Here is a 19,070-nt window from a genome sequence, read left to right on the forward strand (position 1 = left end):
ACCTAGTACAAGACAGCACAACCCAACAGCCCACCTAGTACAAGACAGCACAACCCAACAGCCCAACCTAGCACAACCCAACAGCCCAACCTAGTACAACCCAGCACAACCCAACAGCCAAACCTAGTACAATAAACAGCACACTCCATCACAACCCAACCCAGCCAACCCTAATCCAACCCAACACAGCCAAGACAACCCAACTCAACCCAGCCCAACAGAACACAACCCAACACCATGCAACACAACCAAAAACCACAATGCCCTACACAACACAACCCAGCACAACCCAACCTCGCACAGCCCAACCCAACACCACACAACTCAACCCAACCCAACACCACACAACCCAACCCAACCCAACCCAACACCACACAACTCAACCCAACACCACACAACCCAACCCAACCCAACATCACACAACTCAACCCAACCCAACCCCACACAACCCAACCCAACCCAACATCACACAACTCAACCCAACCCAACATCACACAACCCAACCCAACCCAACCCCACACAACCCAACCCAACCCAACATCACACAACCCAACCCAACCCAACCCAACACCACACAACCCAACCCAACCCAACCCCACACAACTCAACACAGCCCTCACCTTCCTCTTGGCCTGCAGCTGGTGCAGGTCCCGCTGGTGGTCGGCGTTTCCCGGCGTGGACCTCCTCCACAGCAGCACGCCCACGATGGAGTAGGTGACGGCCAGGATGGTCAGCGGGATGATGTAGGTGATGAAGAGCACGAACATGGTGAAGATCCGCCGTGCCCCCTCGGGCTCCCACACCTCGTCGCAGCGCACCACGCCGTCCTGTCCGTCCTGGGCCCGGCCCACGGCCAGCTGCACGGAGGACAGCCCCACGGCCAGCAGCCAGATGCTGCCCAGCACGTAGCGGGCGCGCGCCGTCGTCACGCGCGACTTGAGCGGGAACATGACCACCAGGAAGCGGTCCGAGCCGATGGCCACGTTGGTGAAGACGCTGGCCGAGACGGAGAGGTGCTGCATGAAGAGCACCAAGGGACACATGGGCTTGGAGAAGACCCAGTTCCTCAGCATCACGAAGGTGAAGGTGAATGGCATGCAGAAGAGGGCCATGACCAGGTCCGCTACGGCCAGGTTGATGAGGAAGGGCCGGATGTCCGTGCGGCAGCGGCGGCCCCGCACGAAGACCAGCACCACCAGGATGTTGCCCGAGATGGACAAAAGGGTGGTCAGGGTGTACAGCACGATCAGCCCCGCCTTGGCGCCCTCAGACAGGAACAGCGTCTCCGTCTCGTTGCCCGAGGAGGCGTTCAGCCCTCCGCTGACGTTGAAGGAGGCGTTGAAGGCGCTGAGGTTGGAATAGTCCAGGCTTTGGAAAGACCCGCTGTTTTGCTGCAGAGACCCAGCCCAGTCCCTAATGGACGGGTCCAGGTCGCTGGTGCCGGTCCATGATTCGTGCTCCGCCAAACCGTTCGCGGTGGACGTGCCTGGAATGTAGGAAGGGCTGGATGCCATTGCCCGCAGCCCCTCAGTGTACGATGGTCTGGTTGTCGACGTCATTATTCCCCAAACCGACTGTGTTCACAAATACGATGCCGTGATTTTACAATGATAATCCACCTTGTGACACTTGTACAGCGTGGAAAAAAGTAAATAAAAAAATATCAAATTGCTTCAAAAAACATCGCGGAAAAACACCATTCGTGTGTACATGAACGTCCTGAACGATTTCTTTTCACAATATTAACACGCTGCTTTCCTTTCTAATTCACCACCTGACACATACACCACAAACACACACACAAAACAGCACAAAGACCGTCCACCAATTGCCACCTCTTCACCAAAACAAACTATATTCTCACGTCACTCCATCCCTGGACCTTCAGAAGGACCGCCAGAGCACGGACGTCATTAAGTCTAGGGTGCGTCATCAATGTGAGGTTTCGTCATACGTCATCAACTCTATGACACGCCATCCAGTATACGATAGCCTTTCTTTCTTTATCTCTTTTCTTGATATTTTATTTTTCTCTCTATCACTTCACGCAGGGATTTTTTTTTTAATCATCCACCACTGCCGCCGCTGTGAAGGCGCCGTGGCTCTATTCTTCCTGTTCCATTGATCCCGGCCTGCTAATGATGGGCACAGTACAATGAGCTATCGATCTTCAAGCCGGCGGGGGCTGGACATTGGAGGGGCCTATCGTCGGACGAGTCTGGGGATACTGACTTGGCGTCTCGTTTTCCTTCCTTCCTTCCTTCCTCCTTCCTCCTCCTTCCCTCACGGAGCGGGCACTGACGGCTGGCTGCACGCACAAAGAGAGAGGATAGGTTTAGAGGCTGGAAGGGTTATTTTAACAGTTTTGAAATAAAGAAAGAGAGAGAAAGAAAATAAAGGAAAGAATAAAAATGGAAGTCCATTTTCAGCCTGACAGACAAGCCGTTACAGACGAACAGTTCCTCTGACAAGCTGTGCCTTCAGCTTTCAGGTTTGAAAACAAAAACAACAACAAAAAACAAGAAACAAAACAGTGATGGAGAATAAAATATCAGAGAAAGAAAACAAGAATCCCTGAAACTCTTATTTATGTTAGAGCAATAATTACAGATTGCGAGTATGACAGAGTGAGAGAGATAGAGACAGATAGATAACCATAAACAGAGAATGTGAGGCAGAGGAAAGAGAGAAAAATACAATGGAAGGAGAAAGAAAAAATATCGCCTCAGTTCCATCTTATTACAGAGCAGAAACGAAACACACAAAAAAACAAAACAAAAAAACAAACAAAAAAACAACAACCCAACTTCAAGCAAGACAGTGACGCACTGCCCAAACAGCTCCGTGCACGTACTAACGCTTCCATACCTCTCTCTCTCTATCTCCCTCTCTCCACACACACAATAATTTGCAGGCAATGCAAAAGAACTTCATTCTGCCACGCTCGCTCAGCGCTGTCTGCTCTAATCTCCATTCATCTTTCTCGCCAAACAACCCCCCACCCCCACCCCCCATCACCACCTTCCCTGCTTTCCTCCTTTCCCGTGAACAGAAGAATGGTACTGTTCGTGATTAAATGAGCATCCATCCTTCTCTCCGTATCTCCCAGCGTTTCTTCTCTCTCTCTCTCTCTCTCTACCCCCTCCCCTTTCCGCCATCCCCCTCACTCCATCTCTCTTTCTCTTGTGACTCACTGAGTAGCGTTTTTTGTGCTTGCTCGCACTATGTGTCATTTTGCCCAGTGCAGTACACACATACACGTGCGCGCGCGCGCGTGTACACACACACACACACACACACACATATGGTTTCATATACATCCTCTCTGTATATGTATAAGCTATCCATCTACCTATCTATCTAAATATGCATCTCTCTCTCTATACACACACACACACACACACACACACACGCACACATATATATATATATATATATATATATATATATGGAGGGGGGAGGGGGGTTGCTCTCCCCAGGGAAAGCGCATCGCTACAGTGCAGTGTCATCCATGGTTTTTTCTTTCTTTTTTCTTCTTTTTCTGTCTGCAAATGTACTTGTTTTCATATCACAACATTCTGTGGAAACATTCCGTTTGATATGTGATATGAAAACAAGTACATTTGCAGACATGGGACTCGGCAGTATTTTCTCCCCCCATGTACTAGACCTTTGTTGCCGTAGGTTCTTTCACGTGCATAGAATGCAAGCTACTCACAGGACTTCGGTTTATCGTCTTACCTGAATGACCAGCGTCCAGACCATCACTCAAGGTCTAGTACATGGGGGAGAAAATACTGCCGAGTCCCATGAGTTCAGATTCTCTCGCGGACCCATTACGACAAGGCCACCACACCACGGTTATGTAGGCTGTGTAAGTAGAACACAAAAGTTATTCTGAGTCTGTTCCTCTTTTCCCCCATCTTTTATGCACCTATATAACAAGCTGAAGGGAATCTTTAAACAACAGTGGCTGGATTCCGTTTGTGCTTTTTGTTAGCTCATAATTGACAGTAATTGTTTCTTGTTTTGTGTGTCTATCGACGCGTGGTAATTTTGTTCACATGTGTGCTTGCATACATACAGCTTCGTGCGTTTTTGCCTGTCCCTCCCTCCCTCCCTCCCTCACACACACACACACACACACACACACACACACACACACACACACACACAGAGAAAGAGATGTAGATGGCGCTGGGCTGTTGCGACGCTGGCTTACCCAGGGGAAAGTAGCCCGAATTTCACACAGAGAAATATGCTGCGACAGAAAGTAAGGCAACACAACACACTACTCTTGTAGACACTTTGCAGACAATGGGTTAACGCTGCTAGGGCCGCCCTGTCCAATTGGGGTTCAGTTCCAGAAGGGAAGGGGATCAGTCTGGACTGGGCCCTATTGGGACGACCTCCAGACAAACATCAGGTTGATCTTGTACATGTGGTTTTTTTTCTTTTCTTTTCTTTAGGAAAGTCACGTCATCGGTGGACTACCAACTGCTCTAGTTTCTCCTTCTGCGATCATGGGCTGTCTCTCCCACGTCCACTCGTATGTATGAGTGGGCTTTCACTAGTGTATTCATGTATGTAACTATGATAGTCTGTCGTATCCATGACCATCAGAACAGCAGAGAGGCATCTGCTGTCCCGACTATCTTGGCTAGAATTTGATTAAAGTGGATAGTGTCTTGCCCAAGTTACATCCCCATTCTCTCGGTCAACAGGGTTTTAGGACAGTCGGCGTTGGGGTGGTTCCCAAAGGCCAACTAGCCCCCATGACTGCAGTACTAAGAACCATGCAATCTCGCCTCCTAATTTCAGTCACAGTACTTCACAAAAGATTAAGCTGTAAATGACTTCCCATTGCAATGGAGAAACCATTGATCATGCAGCTCTCACTTTGCTGTTGGCCCAACTGTGAGCTTATGTCAATCTGTGATATAAGCCGAGCGTTACATCTGGTTTTTACTTGTATGACCGATTGTTCCCCTGCTATGTAGGAAGCTATGCTCCGATTTGGGGGCGGGGTGGGGGGGGGGGGTGTTCCAGTTATCACTACCCACCAAACACTCGCTTGGATTAAATAATCTTTAACGTGCGTGTTTGATCTGCGTGATGACGGGCACCATAGCCGAATGGTTAAAGCGTTGGACTTTCGATCTGAGGGTCCCGGGTTCGAATCACGGTGACGGCGCCTGGTGGGTAAAGGGTGGAGATTTTTACGATCTCCCAGGTCAACATATGTGCAGACCTGCCAGTGCCTGAACCCCCTTCGTGTGCATGCGCAAGCATAAGATCAAATACGCACGTAAAAGATCCTGTAATCCATGTCAGCGTTCGGTGGGTTATGGAAACAAGCATGCACACCCCCGAAAGCGGAGTATGGCTGCCTACATGGCGGGGTAAAAACGGTCATACACGTAAAAAGCCCACTCGCGTATATACGAGTGAACGTGGGAGTTGAAGCCCACGAACGCAGAAGAAGAAGAAGATCTGCGTGATCACACACGAAGGTGGTTCAAGCTCAAGCACTAGCAGGTCTGCAAATATGTTGTCCTGGGAGATCGGAAAAATCTCCACCCTTGCCCTTACCCCATCAGGTGCGCCGAACCGACAATGTACTCCTCTCGTGTCAGTTTATTTGTTCAGGCGATGTTTATGTTCAATCTTAGCTGACCGTGAGTGAATGAGGTCCTTTCGAGAAACCCCTTGTGTTATCACCACAGTAACTACAGAAACTTACAGTCCATTACGTACCAGCTGATTTTTTTCACCTTTAAGTTAACACGAACTGTTTCTCATTCTCATTTTGACGTCTGTCATTTAAAAGTTCTTGTTTTCCATCCTACCTGCTTTGCATCCGATCCTTATGCTTCTTTCTCACTGAGGATGTTCGTGATGATGATAACGATGATGATGATGATGATGATGATGATATTAATCATCATTATCGTCATTATTATTATCATCATCATCATCACCATCATTAATATTATTATTATAATTATTATCATCATTCACTATTCTGTTGATATTGAATATTACTATTGCTACAACTACTATTACAATTGCTACTACTTTTAATATTATCGACATATCATACGATTTAACACACACACAGACACACACATACACAGACACAGACACACACACACACACATCATTATGCGTAACGGGAGATTCTTTTATTTATCGCCATCCAAAGAAATAACAATGACTGAAAGAAGGAAAACACATAAGGGAAGGAAGGAAGGTAGGGCGGAAAGAAAAGGGATTAAAAGCACACAACTGGGAAAAATACAAAAACGTCTCTTCTCCCTCACTCCCCTTCCCTCTGTCCGCCTGCCTCCCTTCCCACTCCTGCCTTTTTCCCTCTCTCTCTGTCTCACATCTCCGTCTCTCGGTCTGTCCTCTTCACTTCCGCCTTCCCTCTTGTCTTTCCCTCTGTCTTTGTCTGTCTGTCTCTCTCTACCCCCTTTCGCTTCTTGTCTGTCTCCTCTGTTCTCTTTTCTACTCTCCACCCCCTTCCTTCGTCTTTCTGCCAAAGATGAGCACCAGACACTGAAGTCTTTTCACCAGCAGCCCAAAATAGCCACGTCAGCATCACGGCTATGCCGCTATGCTATGGTGAGCAAAAAAGGGAAACAAATTAAAGTGCGTTTTATTGAAAGGAGATGAAGAGGAATGTGCAACAGACCTAATTACCTCTCTTCAATTGACGTCACAATCGACAGGAACTGGAGTAGGAGGGTGAAAGGGGGAATAGGGCGGTATGGGGGCTGGGGGGGGGGGGGGAGGGAAAAGTGTGTATGGGGGCGGGATGGTGGGAACAGCAGAGTGTGAACGAGGGTAGCAGCTTCAATTAACGTTAAAGTCCCTGTGTGCTCCTTGCGGGAGAGAGAGAGAGAGAGAGAGAGAGAGAGAGAGACAGACAAACAGAGAAAGACAGAGACAGAGAGAGAACAGACAGAGACAGAAACAGACAGACAGGGAGATAGAAGCATAAAGATGCGGCAACTGGCAGTTAACAATTTTCAAGGCTCATTTAGTGTCTCGTGGCTGATCTTTGATACTCGTTCTCCAAGACCATCCAGAGAGCTCCTTACCGACAAAAATCCTGTCAGTTCTTGCACGATTCCTTGGGCCTTCTTAATTGCCAACCATCCCAGTAGATATAAAATTTATCCCTCCTCCATCCCTCCACACCCTACCCGACTCTCTGCCTCCCTCTCTGTGTTGTGTAGCATACTTTGTGTTCGTTTGGTTACGCCCAAATACCCTCCTCTCAAGACCAGTTTGACAGTTACAAGATTTAAAGTGTCAAACACTCATCCACCGTCTCTCTCTCTCTCTCTCTCTCTCTCTCTTCTGATCATATAGTAAAGCGATACCTTCTGTTTGATTTTAACAGACACCTCAGATTTACATTGACCAGATTTAGATTTGGAATCTCTGAAGTAAACACACACAGATATCGTTACAAAGCAACATGTCATTCTGAACAATTGTGCCCACTATGCAAAGAATCAAGAGAGGATGAAGTTCACTTTGTTTTAAAATGCCCTGTGTTGATTGACTTACGAATACAATTTATTCCCCCCAAATATTATATAAATCCATGCTTGTTTCGGTTATGTTTATTAATGGCATCTAACGATGAAAACACCATACGTAGTTTTGCTATGTATCTTTATAAAGCACTGCAATTAAGAGAGACACTCATTTCTTAGATTCACTGATAGTTTGTTGTGAATGACGTTATATTGTTTATATTACCAATTGCAATGACACATGTAAAGCTGTTATTACCTCCTATTCATATGGGGCTATGGCCTTAATTGAATAAACCATCTTGAATCTTGAATCTTGAATCTCTCTCTCTCTCTCTCTCTCTCTCTATCTATCTATCTCTCTCTCTCTCTGGAATTTTTACGTTGATGTTTACTCTCTGTGATCCATAACACTTATTCATTGATTGAATGTATGCTTTTGTTATGTAATGTTAACACACTGTTCATAAGGGTTCTGTGGGCAAATAAACCATTATGAATTAACCTCTCTCTCTCTCTCCATATCCCCATATCTCTCTCTCCCTCTCTCTCTCCTCCTCCCTCTCATTCTCTCTTCCCCGCCTGGTTCGTTCACGTTTTCCTCCTCAGAACACCCGACACCCCCCTCTTTCATCAGCAGCCAAAAATAGCCCCATCAGCATCACGGCTGCAGTTCTCGCACCGCTAAGTAACTTGACGGTTAAAAAAAAAAAAAAACGAAGAAGAAGGAAAAAAAAAAGAAAACACACAAAAAAGAAAGGGAACCGCCTCCCCCCCCCCCCAACCCCCCCCCCCCCCCCCCAAAAAAAAAAGCGTTTCGGTGAAAGATGAAGAAGACACCGTAGAAGACATGATTACCTCACTTCAGTAGACAGCCTGGCAGAAACTGGGCAGCACTGGTAAAATGGGAGGGTGGCGGGAGAAGGGGGCGGGGTGGGGGACGGGGGAGCTACTGTGAGGTAACGGTCACAAAGGCCTAGGTACCTGGAAAATCAACCGGAGAGAGACAGATGGACAGATCGATAGAGAGAGATGGAGAGAGAGAGAGAGAGAGAGGGGGGGGGGGGGGGGGGCAGCGAGAGACAGAGACAGAGGGACAGAGAGAGACAGAGACAGATTGACAGAACATGCAGAGATGGACAGATGGATGAAACTTCAGGAACTGCACAGAGGACGAGATGGACTGAAAGAAAAAGGTGCAAGTGAAAGTGCGTGCGCGCACACTGACGCGCACGCGTGCGATGTGTGTGTGTGTGTGAGTGTGTGTGTGTGTGTGTGTGTGTGTGTGCGCGCGCACCTATACGTGCGAACACTGTGTGTTTGTGCGCCACTGTAGGTGAATACGTGTTCGTGCGTGGACTCTCTGAAGGACTAAGTGATGACCGTCATTAATGCGCATCCAGCAGCGTCTAGTGCTGATCTACATTGGTGAATCCCTGTGATACCCAACCCTCATGGATGTCCGAGAGGTCCTTTCTGATAGAAACTCTGTCGGTGCGTTCACATTTCGTTTCGCTTTTACTGCTGGGGAGGTGCTTCCAATCACTTTGGGTTTTTTTGTTTTTTTTAATCTCTCTGTCCCTGTCTCTTCTCTCTCGTTACTAACGTCGCCTCTTTGTCTCTCATTCTCTCTCTCCTCTCGTCACACGTGTTCCCCCCCCCCTGTCTCTCTCTCTCTACCTCTCCATCACTATCTTCCCTGTTTTTCTGCCTTTATATCACTCTCTTCTCTACCCCTCTCTTTTCCTGAATGTGTGTGTTTCTCTCTGTCTCTGACTCTGTGTGTATCACTGTCTCTTTTGGTCTCATAAACACATGAATAGACTTTCTCAACATTTTTCTGTATACCTCCTTCGGATTATGGCCTTCATGAATAAACTATTTTAGTCTATCTCTAACTCTGTCTGTCTGTCTCTCAGATATATGTGTGTCTGTTTTTTGGTGTGAAAGTGTATGCGTGTGTGTGTGTGTGTGTGTGTGTGTGTGTGTGTGTGTGTGTGTGTGTGTGTGTGTGAGAGAGAGAGAGAGAGAGAGAGAGAACAAGAACAAAAGAACAAGAAAGAGTGAATGAGTTACAGACAGAAACAAACAGGAGTGAAAGGCAGAGACAGAGATAGAGATGGTGTGGCAACTCGCCATTAAATAGAAAAGAAAGAAAGAAAAAAACGAAGAAAAAAAAAGGCGCTTCTTCTATCAGTGTAATCTCTCAGACTCGGGCTACTCTGTGACGTCAGACAACTCTGCTCATGATCCTGATACCCTGCTATTCATTATTATGAGGGATATTCTATCACTTGTCTCCCCATTCTTTTTCCTTCTCTTTGCTGGAAATACGTGTGTGTATCTCTCTGTGCGTCTATCTGTCTGTTTCTCACCTTCCTTTCTACATGACAAAAAAAGGGTTTGAAATCATGATGAAACCTTCAAACTGCCCGTCTCTGTCTGTCCCTGTTTGTCTGTCTGTCTGTCTGTCTGTCTCTCCGTGTTTCAAAGTGACGTAGCGGTCTTTCACAAAGAAGGGTATTTAGCAGTTCATGAAGGACCCAAACCTGCCTGCTGTATATATCCTTTGGAGTTCAAATATACATGTTTCGATGCGCTATGAAAGCAATGGGTTTCTGGCACCCTCCATGTTTACTGAGAACGCTGAAAATTTCGTTATCTGTATAAGTTTCGCAACATTTATATCGCACTGGCTAAAACTCACTCGTATGAAAGATAACAGGATGTGATTTAAAGCTTACAAAATGTTATGCAGTCTTGAAACATACCCCAAAAATTTATTTGTGTATAAATAGTTTGTATGAATATATAATATCGTCTTTCAAAAGGATGAAAGGCATCACACATTACACAAATAATCAGTTGATGTCTGCGATAATAATTGTGTTCCTGTACTGACTGTAAATGGAGTGGACAGTGGACAGTAACTGTCTTACTATAATGTGACCAAGCGCGCTATGCTTGCTCCAACACTATTCACGCACAAGCCAGAGCAGACGACGTTTTCCGTCCTAACCCTTGCATAGTATATGTGACGTCACTCTGCTTACATCATTTTGTCCTGGCCAGACCACCTGCTAACTGCTCGACCAGTGTCGCGTCGCGATACGTCATTGGCTGAGAGCAAACTTGTGTTTCTGTTCCACAGTATTTAATTAATAGCTCTTTTGTCAGATCAGTAAACTACTAGTATTATATACTAGCAGAATCGTCTTAATTCCATCTTTAAATCTATTCCATTTATGTTCGCCTACGTGAAACTGATTTAACGCAGTTTGTAATTTTCAGCGACGAGCTCGTTAAAACTGACCCTGTTCAGGTGACTTAAATTAAGATTATAAATTCATCTTAAATAATCAACACTTCATTTTACACTCATTATAAAGTAGGCGTTGAGCTCTTTCTTTTGCAACTTATCCGACGTAAATCGGTTCAGGAATCATTTAGAAATCTATCACTGAACACCTTTAAACAAACACAATTGTCATTGGATTCTCCGTGATTAGTGACGATCTGCTTGCAAGCACACGTGACGCACTTTGCGGTCCGCTAAACTTGCATAAATTGGCACAGTGAATGATGAGTGGTCATTTCATACCTGGTCAGTCATCTGACCAGAGCCTGCTCTCTCTCTCTTGCTGTGTCGCGGGCAGTGTGTCGTGTGTGTCCCCACAACAGCTGACACCTCGCTACGTATCGCTGTAAGTACTAGTGTGTAGAATGTGTTGATTTGTAAGTTGTATTATTTGACACAGTACTTGTGTTTATATGAGTATGTTCAGTTATTGCTTTGTTCAGTTAATTCTTTGTTCAGTTATTGCTTTGACAAGTTAGTCACAGATCGGCTATGACTGATCTAAATAATTGCCATGTCGTCATCTGCATTGAGCAGTGTTCCATTTGATTCTTAACGTCACAGTCAGTGACGTCTCTCGACACAGTTTGTTCCAGAATGTTCTAGTGAGTGCGTAAAGTTCATTCACCACTTAATGGTTAAGCCATGGTGGTTCTTCACTTACTATCTGGTCTATCAGTTTGCCAGTATAATATCAAAGCCACAGATTCTATTATCTTGTTTATTACTTGTGTATTATTTTACATGCTGATATCAATTGTACTGTTACAGTGTTTCACTGATTCTCAGTACTCTAAGATGTGTGTAGTATTCTGCTGTTGTGATTACAAGATAGTGTTGGATTAATCGCTTCAATCACTTTAACTGCGCTATTCAAATGTATTAGAAATGTCATTTGATGTCAGTGTTTGGTCTTCACACATATGCATTATGTTGTTGCGTATCCCAAACCCGAGTGATAGTCTTTCCATGTAGTATGTATACATGTGCACTTGTGTTGACATGTACTAATGACATTTATTTATGTCATTCCAGGCACTGTCTTCTCTTAAACTAGTTCTCTTCTAGTCTTCTTCTTAGTTCTTCTCCTAGCTGTCTTCTTCTCTTTTTATCTTCTCATTGTCTCCTTCTCTTTTTATCTTCTCTTCTCTTCTATTCTCTTAGGTTTTCTTCTCATCTAATATTGTAAATAAAACAATAGAAAAACCCATTTGTGACTGGCCTCTATATGTTCCTGGCCTGTGCGTGGGATCTTGTCTATCCTTTCATTCAATCAATCATTAAGTCTTTTGTGCCGTACCCCTATTAGAACCACTCGGAGCACGGCTACAAAAGATCTACCTGCTGTATAAAAAAAAAAAAAAAAAAAAAAAAAAAAAAAAAATATATATATATATATATATATATATATATATATGTATGTATATTCGTTACTTTCCCTCCTTCCAGCAAGGGCTATGATCTGTCTGAATAAATTGTTTGTCGTCAAAAATATCTACCTCCTCTCCGTCCAGCTCCCTCGTTCGTTTGACACACTGCAACTCCCCCCCCCCCCCCCCCCCCCCCGAGCCCCCCCTCCCTCCCTCCCATCCCCCTAACCCCTCCCAGCTGTTTCACTGGACCCAACAAGTAGCCAGAAATAACCACCTCAGCCACTCGGCAGCACAGGAGAAACAGGAGAAAAAGATGACCCTTTTCACTTTCAGTGGACAGATGGACAGCAGGTAACGTTGCAGGAGACCCTAATTTCCTCACTTCCAATTGACGTCATGCAAGACAGAAATCGGGGAACCAGCAGGTAAAGAGAGATATGCGAGAAATGGGTGACGTTTACATGATGGGTGACGTTTACATGATGAGTGAAGTTAGGGTGATGTTTACATGATGGCTAAAGTTTACATGAACGGTAATGTTTACATGATGGGCCTCGGTGAAGTTTACATGAAGGGTGAAGTTTACATGAAGGGCGACGTTTACATGATGGGTGAAATTTACATGATGGGTGAAGTTTAGATGATGGCGACGTTTACATGATGGGTGAAGTTTACATGAAGGATGGTGACGTTTACATGAAGGGTGAAGATTATATGATGGGTGACGCTTACATGCAGGGTGAAGTTTACATGATGGGTGACGTTTACATGAAGGGTGAAGTTTACACGATGGGTGACGTTTACATGAAGGGTAACGTTTGCATGAAGGGTGAAGTTTACATGATGGGTGATGTTTACATGAATGGTGAAGTTTACATGAAGGGTGACGTTTAAATGAAGGGTGGAGTTTACATGATGGGTGAAGTTTACATGAAGGGTAGAGTTTACATGAAGGGTGAAGTTTACATGATGGGTGAAGTTTACATGAAGGGTGACGTTTACATGATGGGTGAAGTTTTACATGATGGGTGAAGTTTACATGAAGGATGGCATTTACATGACGGGTGACGTTTACATGAAAGGTGAAGTTTACATGATGGGTGAAGTTTACATGAAGGGTGGAGTTTACATGAAGGGTGACGTTTACATGAAGGGTGAAGTTTACATGAAGGGTGAAGTTTTACATGAAGGGTGAAGTTTACATGAAGGGTGACGTTTACATGATGGGTGACGTTTGCATGAAGGGCGACGTTTACATGATGGGTGACGTTTGCATGAAGGGCGACGTTTACATGATGGGTGACGTTTGCATGAAGGGCGACGTTTACATGATGGGTGACGTTTGCATGAAACCGACGTTTACATGATGGGTGACGTTTGCATGAAGGGCGGCGTTTACATGATGGGTGACGTTTGCATGAAGGGCGACGTTTGCATGAAGGGTGACGTTTACATGAAGGGCGACGTTTACATGATGGGCGACGTTTGCATGATGGGCGACGGAGAAAGGAAGCAAAAAAAAAAAAAGGTTTTAAATCACCTGTATATTCTGTTTATGGGGAGGGGAGAGAGAGAGAGAGAGAGAGAGAGAGAGAGAGAGAGAGAGAGAGAGAGAGAGAGAACGAACGAACGAACTTTTTTTAGATGAAGGAAGTGGAATAAGCATGCACATGCTTTTTTTACATCCAGCCCTCAGGGCAAAGAGAAATGAGAGAGAGAGAGAGAGAGAGAGAGAGAGAGAGAGAGAGAGAGAGAGAGACTTTGACACTTTATTGTCATTGACCATGAGGTCCTTGTGACTCTTGAGTGAATGCGTCAACATTACCAACAAGAAAACATTATAATAAAGGAATGACCCATGATGAGAGCAAAATATTAAAACAACTTTGAAACCAAAAAGAGAAAGATTTTTCCCCTGAAGAAATAATGGTGGCCACCAGCAGGCCCACCTGACTTCGTTCATTCATCCACCAGTGAAACAAATTCCAATGGAACGCCAGGATCCCTGTGCCCCTGGGTGGGTCATGCCTTAGAGACTGAGAGAGATGTTTATCTGCAAGAGCGGTATTTCTCACGTGCGCACACCACCGTGTGCGGTTGGTTACAAGAACTTAAATCAGTCGAGGGCGAGGGCGTTACCACGTTAATCAGTCACGGAAAAGGAGTTACCACTTTAACCCCTTAACTGTAGAAGGTTACCGAGCGTAACGTGAGACAACGAAGCTATTAGCTGTAGACCAAGTAAAATACACTGGCAGATATTTCACTCAGTACTGGACGGAAGAGATTATTACTTTTACTAAAATAAAGAAATATATAAATAAAGCAATCGCAAAAAAGAAAAGGAGAAGAAAAAAAAAACACTTGACGCGCTGTGTGTGTGTGTGTGTGTGTGTGTGTGTGTGTGTGTGTGTGTGTGTGTGTGTGTGTGTGTGTGTGTGTGTGTGTCTATCTCTCTCTCTCTGTCTCTCTCCATCTTCACAAGTCATTGATGCAATAAGCAGGCCGAGAAACAACAACGAAAAGGATTTAACTCTTTCATAACCATCGTTGTACAACAGAACTGATTCTCGCCTCTCGCGGGTCTCTACACCCCTCAACAAACGAACAAACGAACGAACAAACCCTGGACACAAAATGAGGACGGCCCCTCAGCACTGAACAACGTGACTTTTAAGAGCGGCAAACCAACAGGTCGTAAAACTCAACTCCTCGAGACTGAGTCTGAAAAGTTTGCAATTTCCAAACGTTTACAGCCGGGGGAGGGGGAGGGGGAGAGGTAGGGGGAGGGACGGGTCTGCCAAAACACCGATCCGGTCTGTGGGAACACCACACATCGCCAGCTGTCTGGAGGTCACGTTTGATTTAACCCCTTGCTTGCTGCTGACAACTATACTCGTCCGTCAATGAATAGTGGTCCCCTCAATTTCTCTCGTAGAAATAATCGAGTTGGGGGGGGGGGGGGGTGGCGGGTGTGTGTGTGTGTGTGTTTCTAACATCACTGAGCTTACAGGTCAAGGTTTCAGTCATTCTTTAAATGAACGTTTTCCCTCGTGGTATTGTTCAGCAGCAAAATCAGTTACACCACTTAAATGTTCACACAAACACAAAAAGAAGTAGCTGTAATTCAACTTGATCCATTAGACTGATCTCATTTAATTAGCTAACCTTCTACAGTTAAGGGGTTAAAGTGGTAACTCCTTTTCCGTGACTGTGAGACAGTCATAGTGGAGAGAGAGAGAGGGACCGGAGAGAGAGAGAGGAGAGAAGAAGAAAAAGAAAGGAAAATGAAATATAAATATGATTAAAAAAAAAAAAAGTAAAGAGAAGAAGAAGAAGAAGAAGACGAAGAACAACAACAACAACAATAACAACAACAAGACGAAGAACAAGAAGACGAAAAACAAGAACAAGAAAACACAAAAAGACAAAACAGAAGCGGACTGCAGCGGGCATGCAGGAGGGGTATGAGGAAACACAGTGCAGTCAGAAATCAGAGCGCTGGGCACGCTGAGGAGAGGATGCACTGTTTGCCAACTCCTCCAGTGACGCCCTGACAAACACATCGGTCATTAGGTGGTCAGGACAAGGACTAACACTCACAGAGAGAGACAGAGAGAGACAAAGAGAGACAGAAACAGAGAGAGATTGGAATAAAAACCGAAGAAGGTCCTTCACACACAAAAATATTCATTCCCAAAGGCCAGTGTCATTATCAGAAGCAGCCATTGGACAATGAAATATATATATATATATATATATATATATGTGTGTGTGTGTGTGTGTGTGTGTGTGTGTGTGTGTGTGTGTGTGCTGTGTTCTGAAAGTGCTGACGCAAACCCACACGACACAAAGTTAATCAAAAGATGCAGATGGTACATGACAATACTAGAAGAAGAAAAAGAAGACTGTTGAGGGCAGGTGAGAAAAAACAAACAAAACAACAACAAAAAACATTTCGCTACACAGACCACCAACGAGGAAAGAACGCGTGCCTGGCATAACCATGTGAGGATCAGTGCGCTTGATGCAACATGTAGCCACCGTGCGTGCGAAGGAATTAATAAAACGCAAACATGTGCACGCGTGCGCACTCACGTACACGCACACATGCACGAACAGATAGCGAGAGAGAGAGAGAGAGAGAGAGACCTATACACCCACGCAAGCACATATATGTACACATACATACACAAATACACACGATACACGCACGCACACATACCCCCCTCCCCCATCCCCACCCCCATACACACACGCGCACGCTAAGGAAGAAAGTGGGGCAGACAGAGAGAGAGACAGAGACAGACAGACAGACAGACAGACAGACACACACACACACACACACACACACACACAGAGAAATACACTGCCATTCTAACACCACTGGCACCAGAAACATGATCGGAACATTATCACCACCACCACCACCACCACTCTTGTTTCGAGCAACAACCACAACCCCGTCAGCGGCTGTTGTAGCAACAGGGGTGGTGGGGTGGTGGGGTGGTGGCAGTAGCAGCAGCAGTAGCAGGAGGAGCTGTATGTTATAAGTATGTTTTATTAGTCCGAAATCACTAACTGCCAACAAATCAACGTAAAACTTTCACTACGGTCAGGGCAGTACGAAACAGGTTTCACTGCACGGAGTGAGAAAGCGCGGGGAGGAACCAGGCCTGCCCGCAGAGCCCGACTTGACAAGGCGCGAATGACAAGCTGCGGCAGCAAAAAAGTATGGTCTGCTTTTTCTTCCATCTCGGCCTGTTTATTTTTCTTATTTAATTTTCCTGATCTTATCTGACGTTCGATTATCTTCGATTTTTTAAGGGTGATAGAGCGAAAAATTCTGAACACGTAGAGCCAAAAAAACGTTTTCTTGCAATTTTTTGGAGGTTCGGCCATTTTTTCTCACAGAATTACTAGACTACTGTAGCGGTCCTATAAAGGAGGAGCAGTGTTTCTGTACAACATAAATGGCCACCGTTCTTTCCTGATGTCACATCGTTACCCACCTGTTGCCATGTGTGTGTGTGTGTGTGTGTGTGTGTGTCTGTGGGTCTGTGTGTGCGTCGTGCGCGCGCGCGCGTGCATGCGTTCGTGTGTGTGTGAGAGTGCGTGTGTGCACGTGTGTGCGCACGGGCACGTGTACGCATGCATGAGTGTATGTGTGCGTGCATATGTGTGGGTGCGTATGTGTATGTACCTTTGTGTGCATGCATGCGTGTCCGTATATGTGCGTGCCCGTGTCAATGTAAAAAAAAAAGGATGAGAACACCAAGCATAAAACAAACTGGCACTCCATCTGATGGGGAAAGAAGAGCACAACCCGAAAATAGAACAGGAAACTGATACCCATTATGGGGGGTACCCGTTATGCCGCCGTCCCGCTATGCCGCCGACCCGTTATGCCGCCGTCCCGCTATTCGATGATTTTTGAACAAGCTTTTCTCGGCTCTTTATGAACCAATCTTAGTAAAATTTGGATCAAAGCTCGGGGGCTATGATGTCTACCGAATGTATGAGTTGAGACCCATTTGCGCCATTTGTGACGTCACAGTGGCGCAAATTGCCAAACATTTAATCACTAATATCTCCGCTGTTTATCAACGGATTTCCTCCAAATTTCAGTTACGTGTTCATTATACTAGGGACTATAAACGGTATAAGTAATAAGCTCACGATGACGTAAATCATGTTCTATTTTTAGAATGCGCAGTTCTCTACGCAAACAAGCTTTTCTCAGCTGTTTATGAACCGATCTTTACGAAATTTGAAACAAAGGTCGTAGCCTATGAGGATTCGCGAATGCATACGTTTGGACCCAGTTGCGCCATTTGTGACGTTACTGTGACCCAAATGTCAAATAAAAAGGGAGATTATTAGTATGGCTTGCCCATCTTGTTTTGTCTTTTTTGTGACAAAAGACAATCCGTAAACGGGTCGGCACAACGGGTCGGCGGCACAACGATACGCTCCCCCAATTATTGGCGACAAAGCCAATGGACTCATCGGTCACGAAGATAAACACAGGTAAAGTTCCCACCACCACCACCCACAAAAAAGAAAAAAAAAAACGATTTTTTTTAAAAAGCAACAACAACGAACCCCATGTAATTTCTGACACAAAACGGTGTTTCCATTTTCACCCATGCATGCGTGGGACTGGCAGAGGTATGTAAGCGTGACTCCATCATGTGGTTCATTTCCTATGACACTTATTCTCATCTCGACCAACACGCTTCTCTGCACATCACGTAACATATCACAAGAACCTGTTCACTACACAGATGTTGTGACAAACAAATAGCCTAAATACATAACATCGGGAGCAGATCCCTGACCTTCGGCTAAATCTAACGCATTGGTCAAGCCCTGAGAATCTCCTGCCCTTCCATTCAGCTATATCGTGAGGTGTCTGAACTGTACGGCTGGAAAATCCTTCTCAACCACAATGATGACAACTCCTTTAACAGCTCCAACTTGGGGGCAGACCGACTCGTAATGACACAAATACCGAAACTCGCAGTACCTCGCGGGGGTGACAGGGACAAGAGAGAACGAAATTTGACGTTTTGCACGTGCTTCTCTGCCTGCCTCCTAAAAAGTGGACCTGTTGACTGTCAACGCCGGAATGTGCACGTTCCCTGTGAATAAAGATAAGAGAGTCGGCGTGTTTTAATCTGACGTGAAGTTTGCTGACTGCACGCGCGTGGATTGTGGCACTTAAGGCCATGGGTGGATGGATGGATGGATGCGTGAGAAGAATGGTTGAAAAGACGAACGGGACAC

At 45.4% G+C, this 19,070-nt stretch overlaps 1 protein-coding gene across 3 annotated transcripts in view; it reads right to left on the reverse strand.

Moving 5' to 3' along the window:
- The window catches only part of LOC143279811 (substance-K receptor-like), a 226,783-nt gene that overhangs the window by 143,631 nt on the left and 64,082 nt on the right, over window positions 1–19,070 (reverse strand). For all 3 annotated transcript variants that reach the window (XM_076584022.1, XM_076584013.1, XM_076584004.1), the window contains one exon: window positions 621–2,308. In XM_076584022.1, coding sequence (XP_076440137.1) covers window positions 621–1,559 — 939 coding nt within the window. In that variant the 5' untranslated portion in view covers window positions 1,560–2,308. The remainder of the gene's footprint in view (window positions 1–620; window positions 2,309–19,070) is intronic.

This window comes from Babylonia areolata, chromosome 1, assembly GCF_041734735.1.
Source record: "Babylonia areolata isolate BAREFJ2019XMU chromosome 1, ASM4173473v1, whole genome shotgun sequence".
Classification (NCBI taxonomy): domain Eukaryota; kingdom Metazoa; phylum Mollusca; class Gastropoda; order Neogastropoda; family Buccinidae; genus Babylonia; species Babylonia areolata.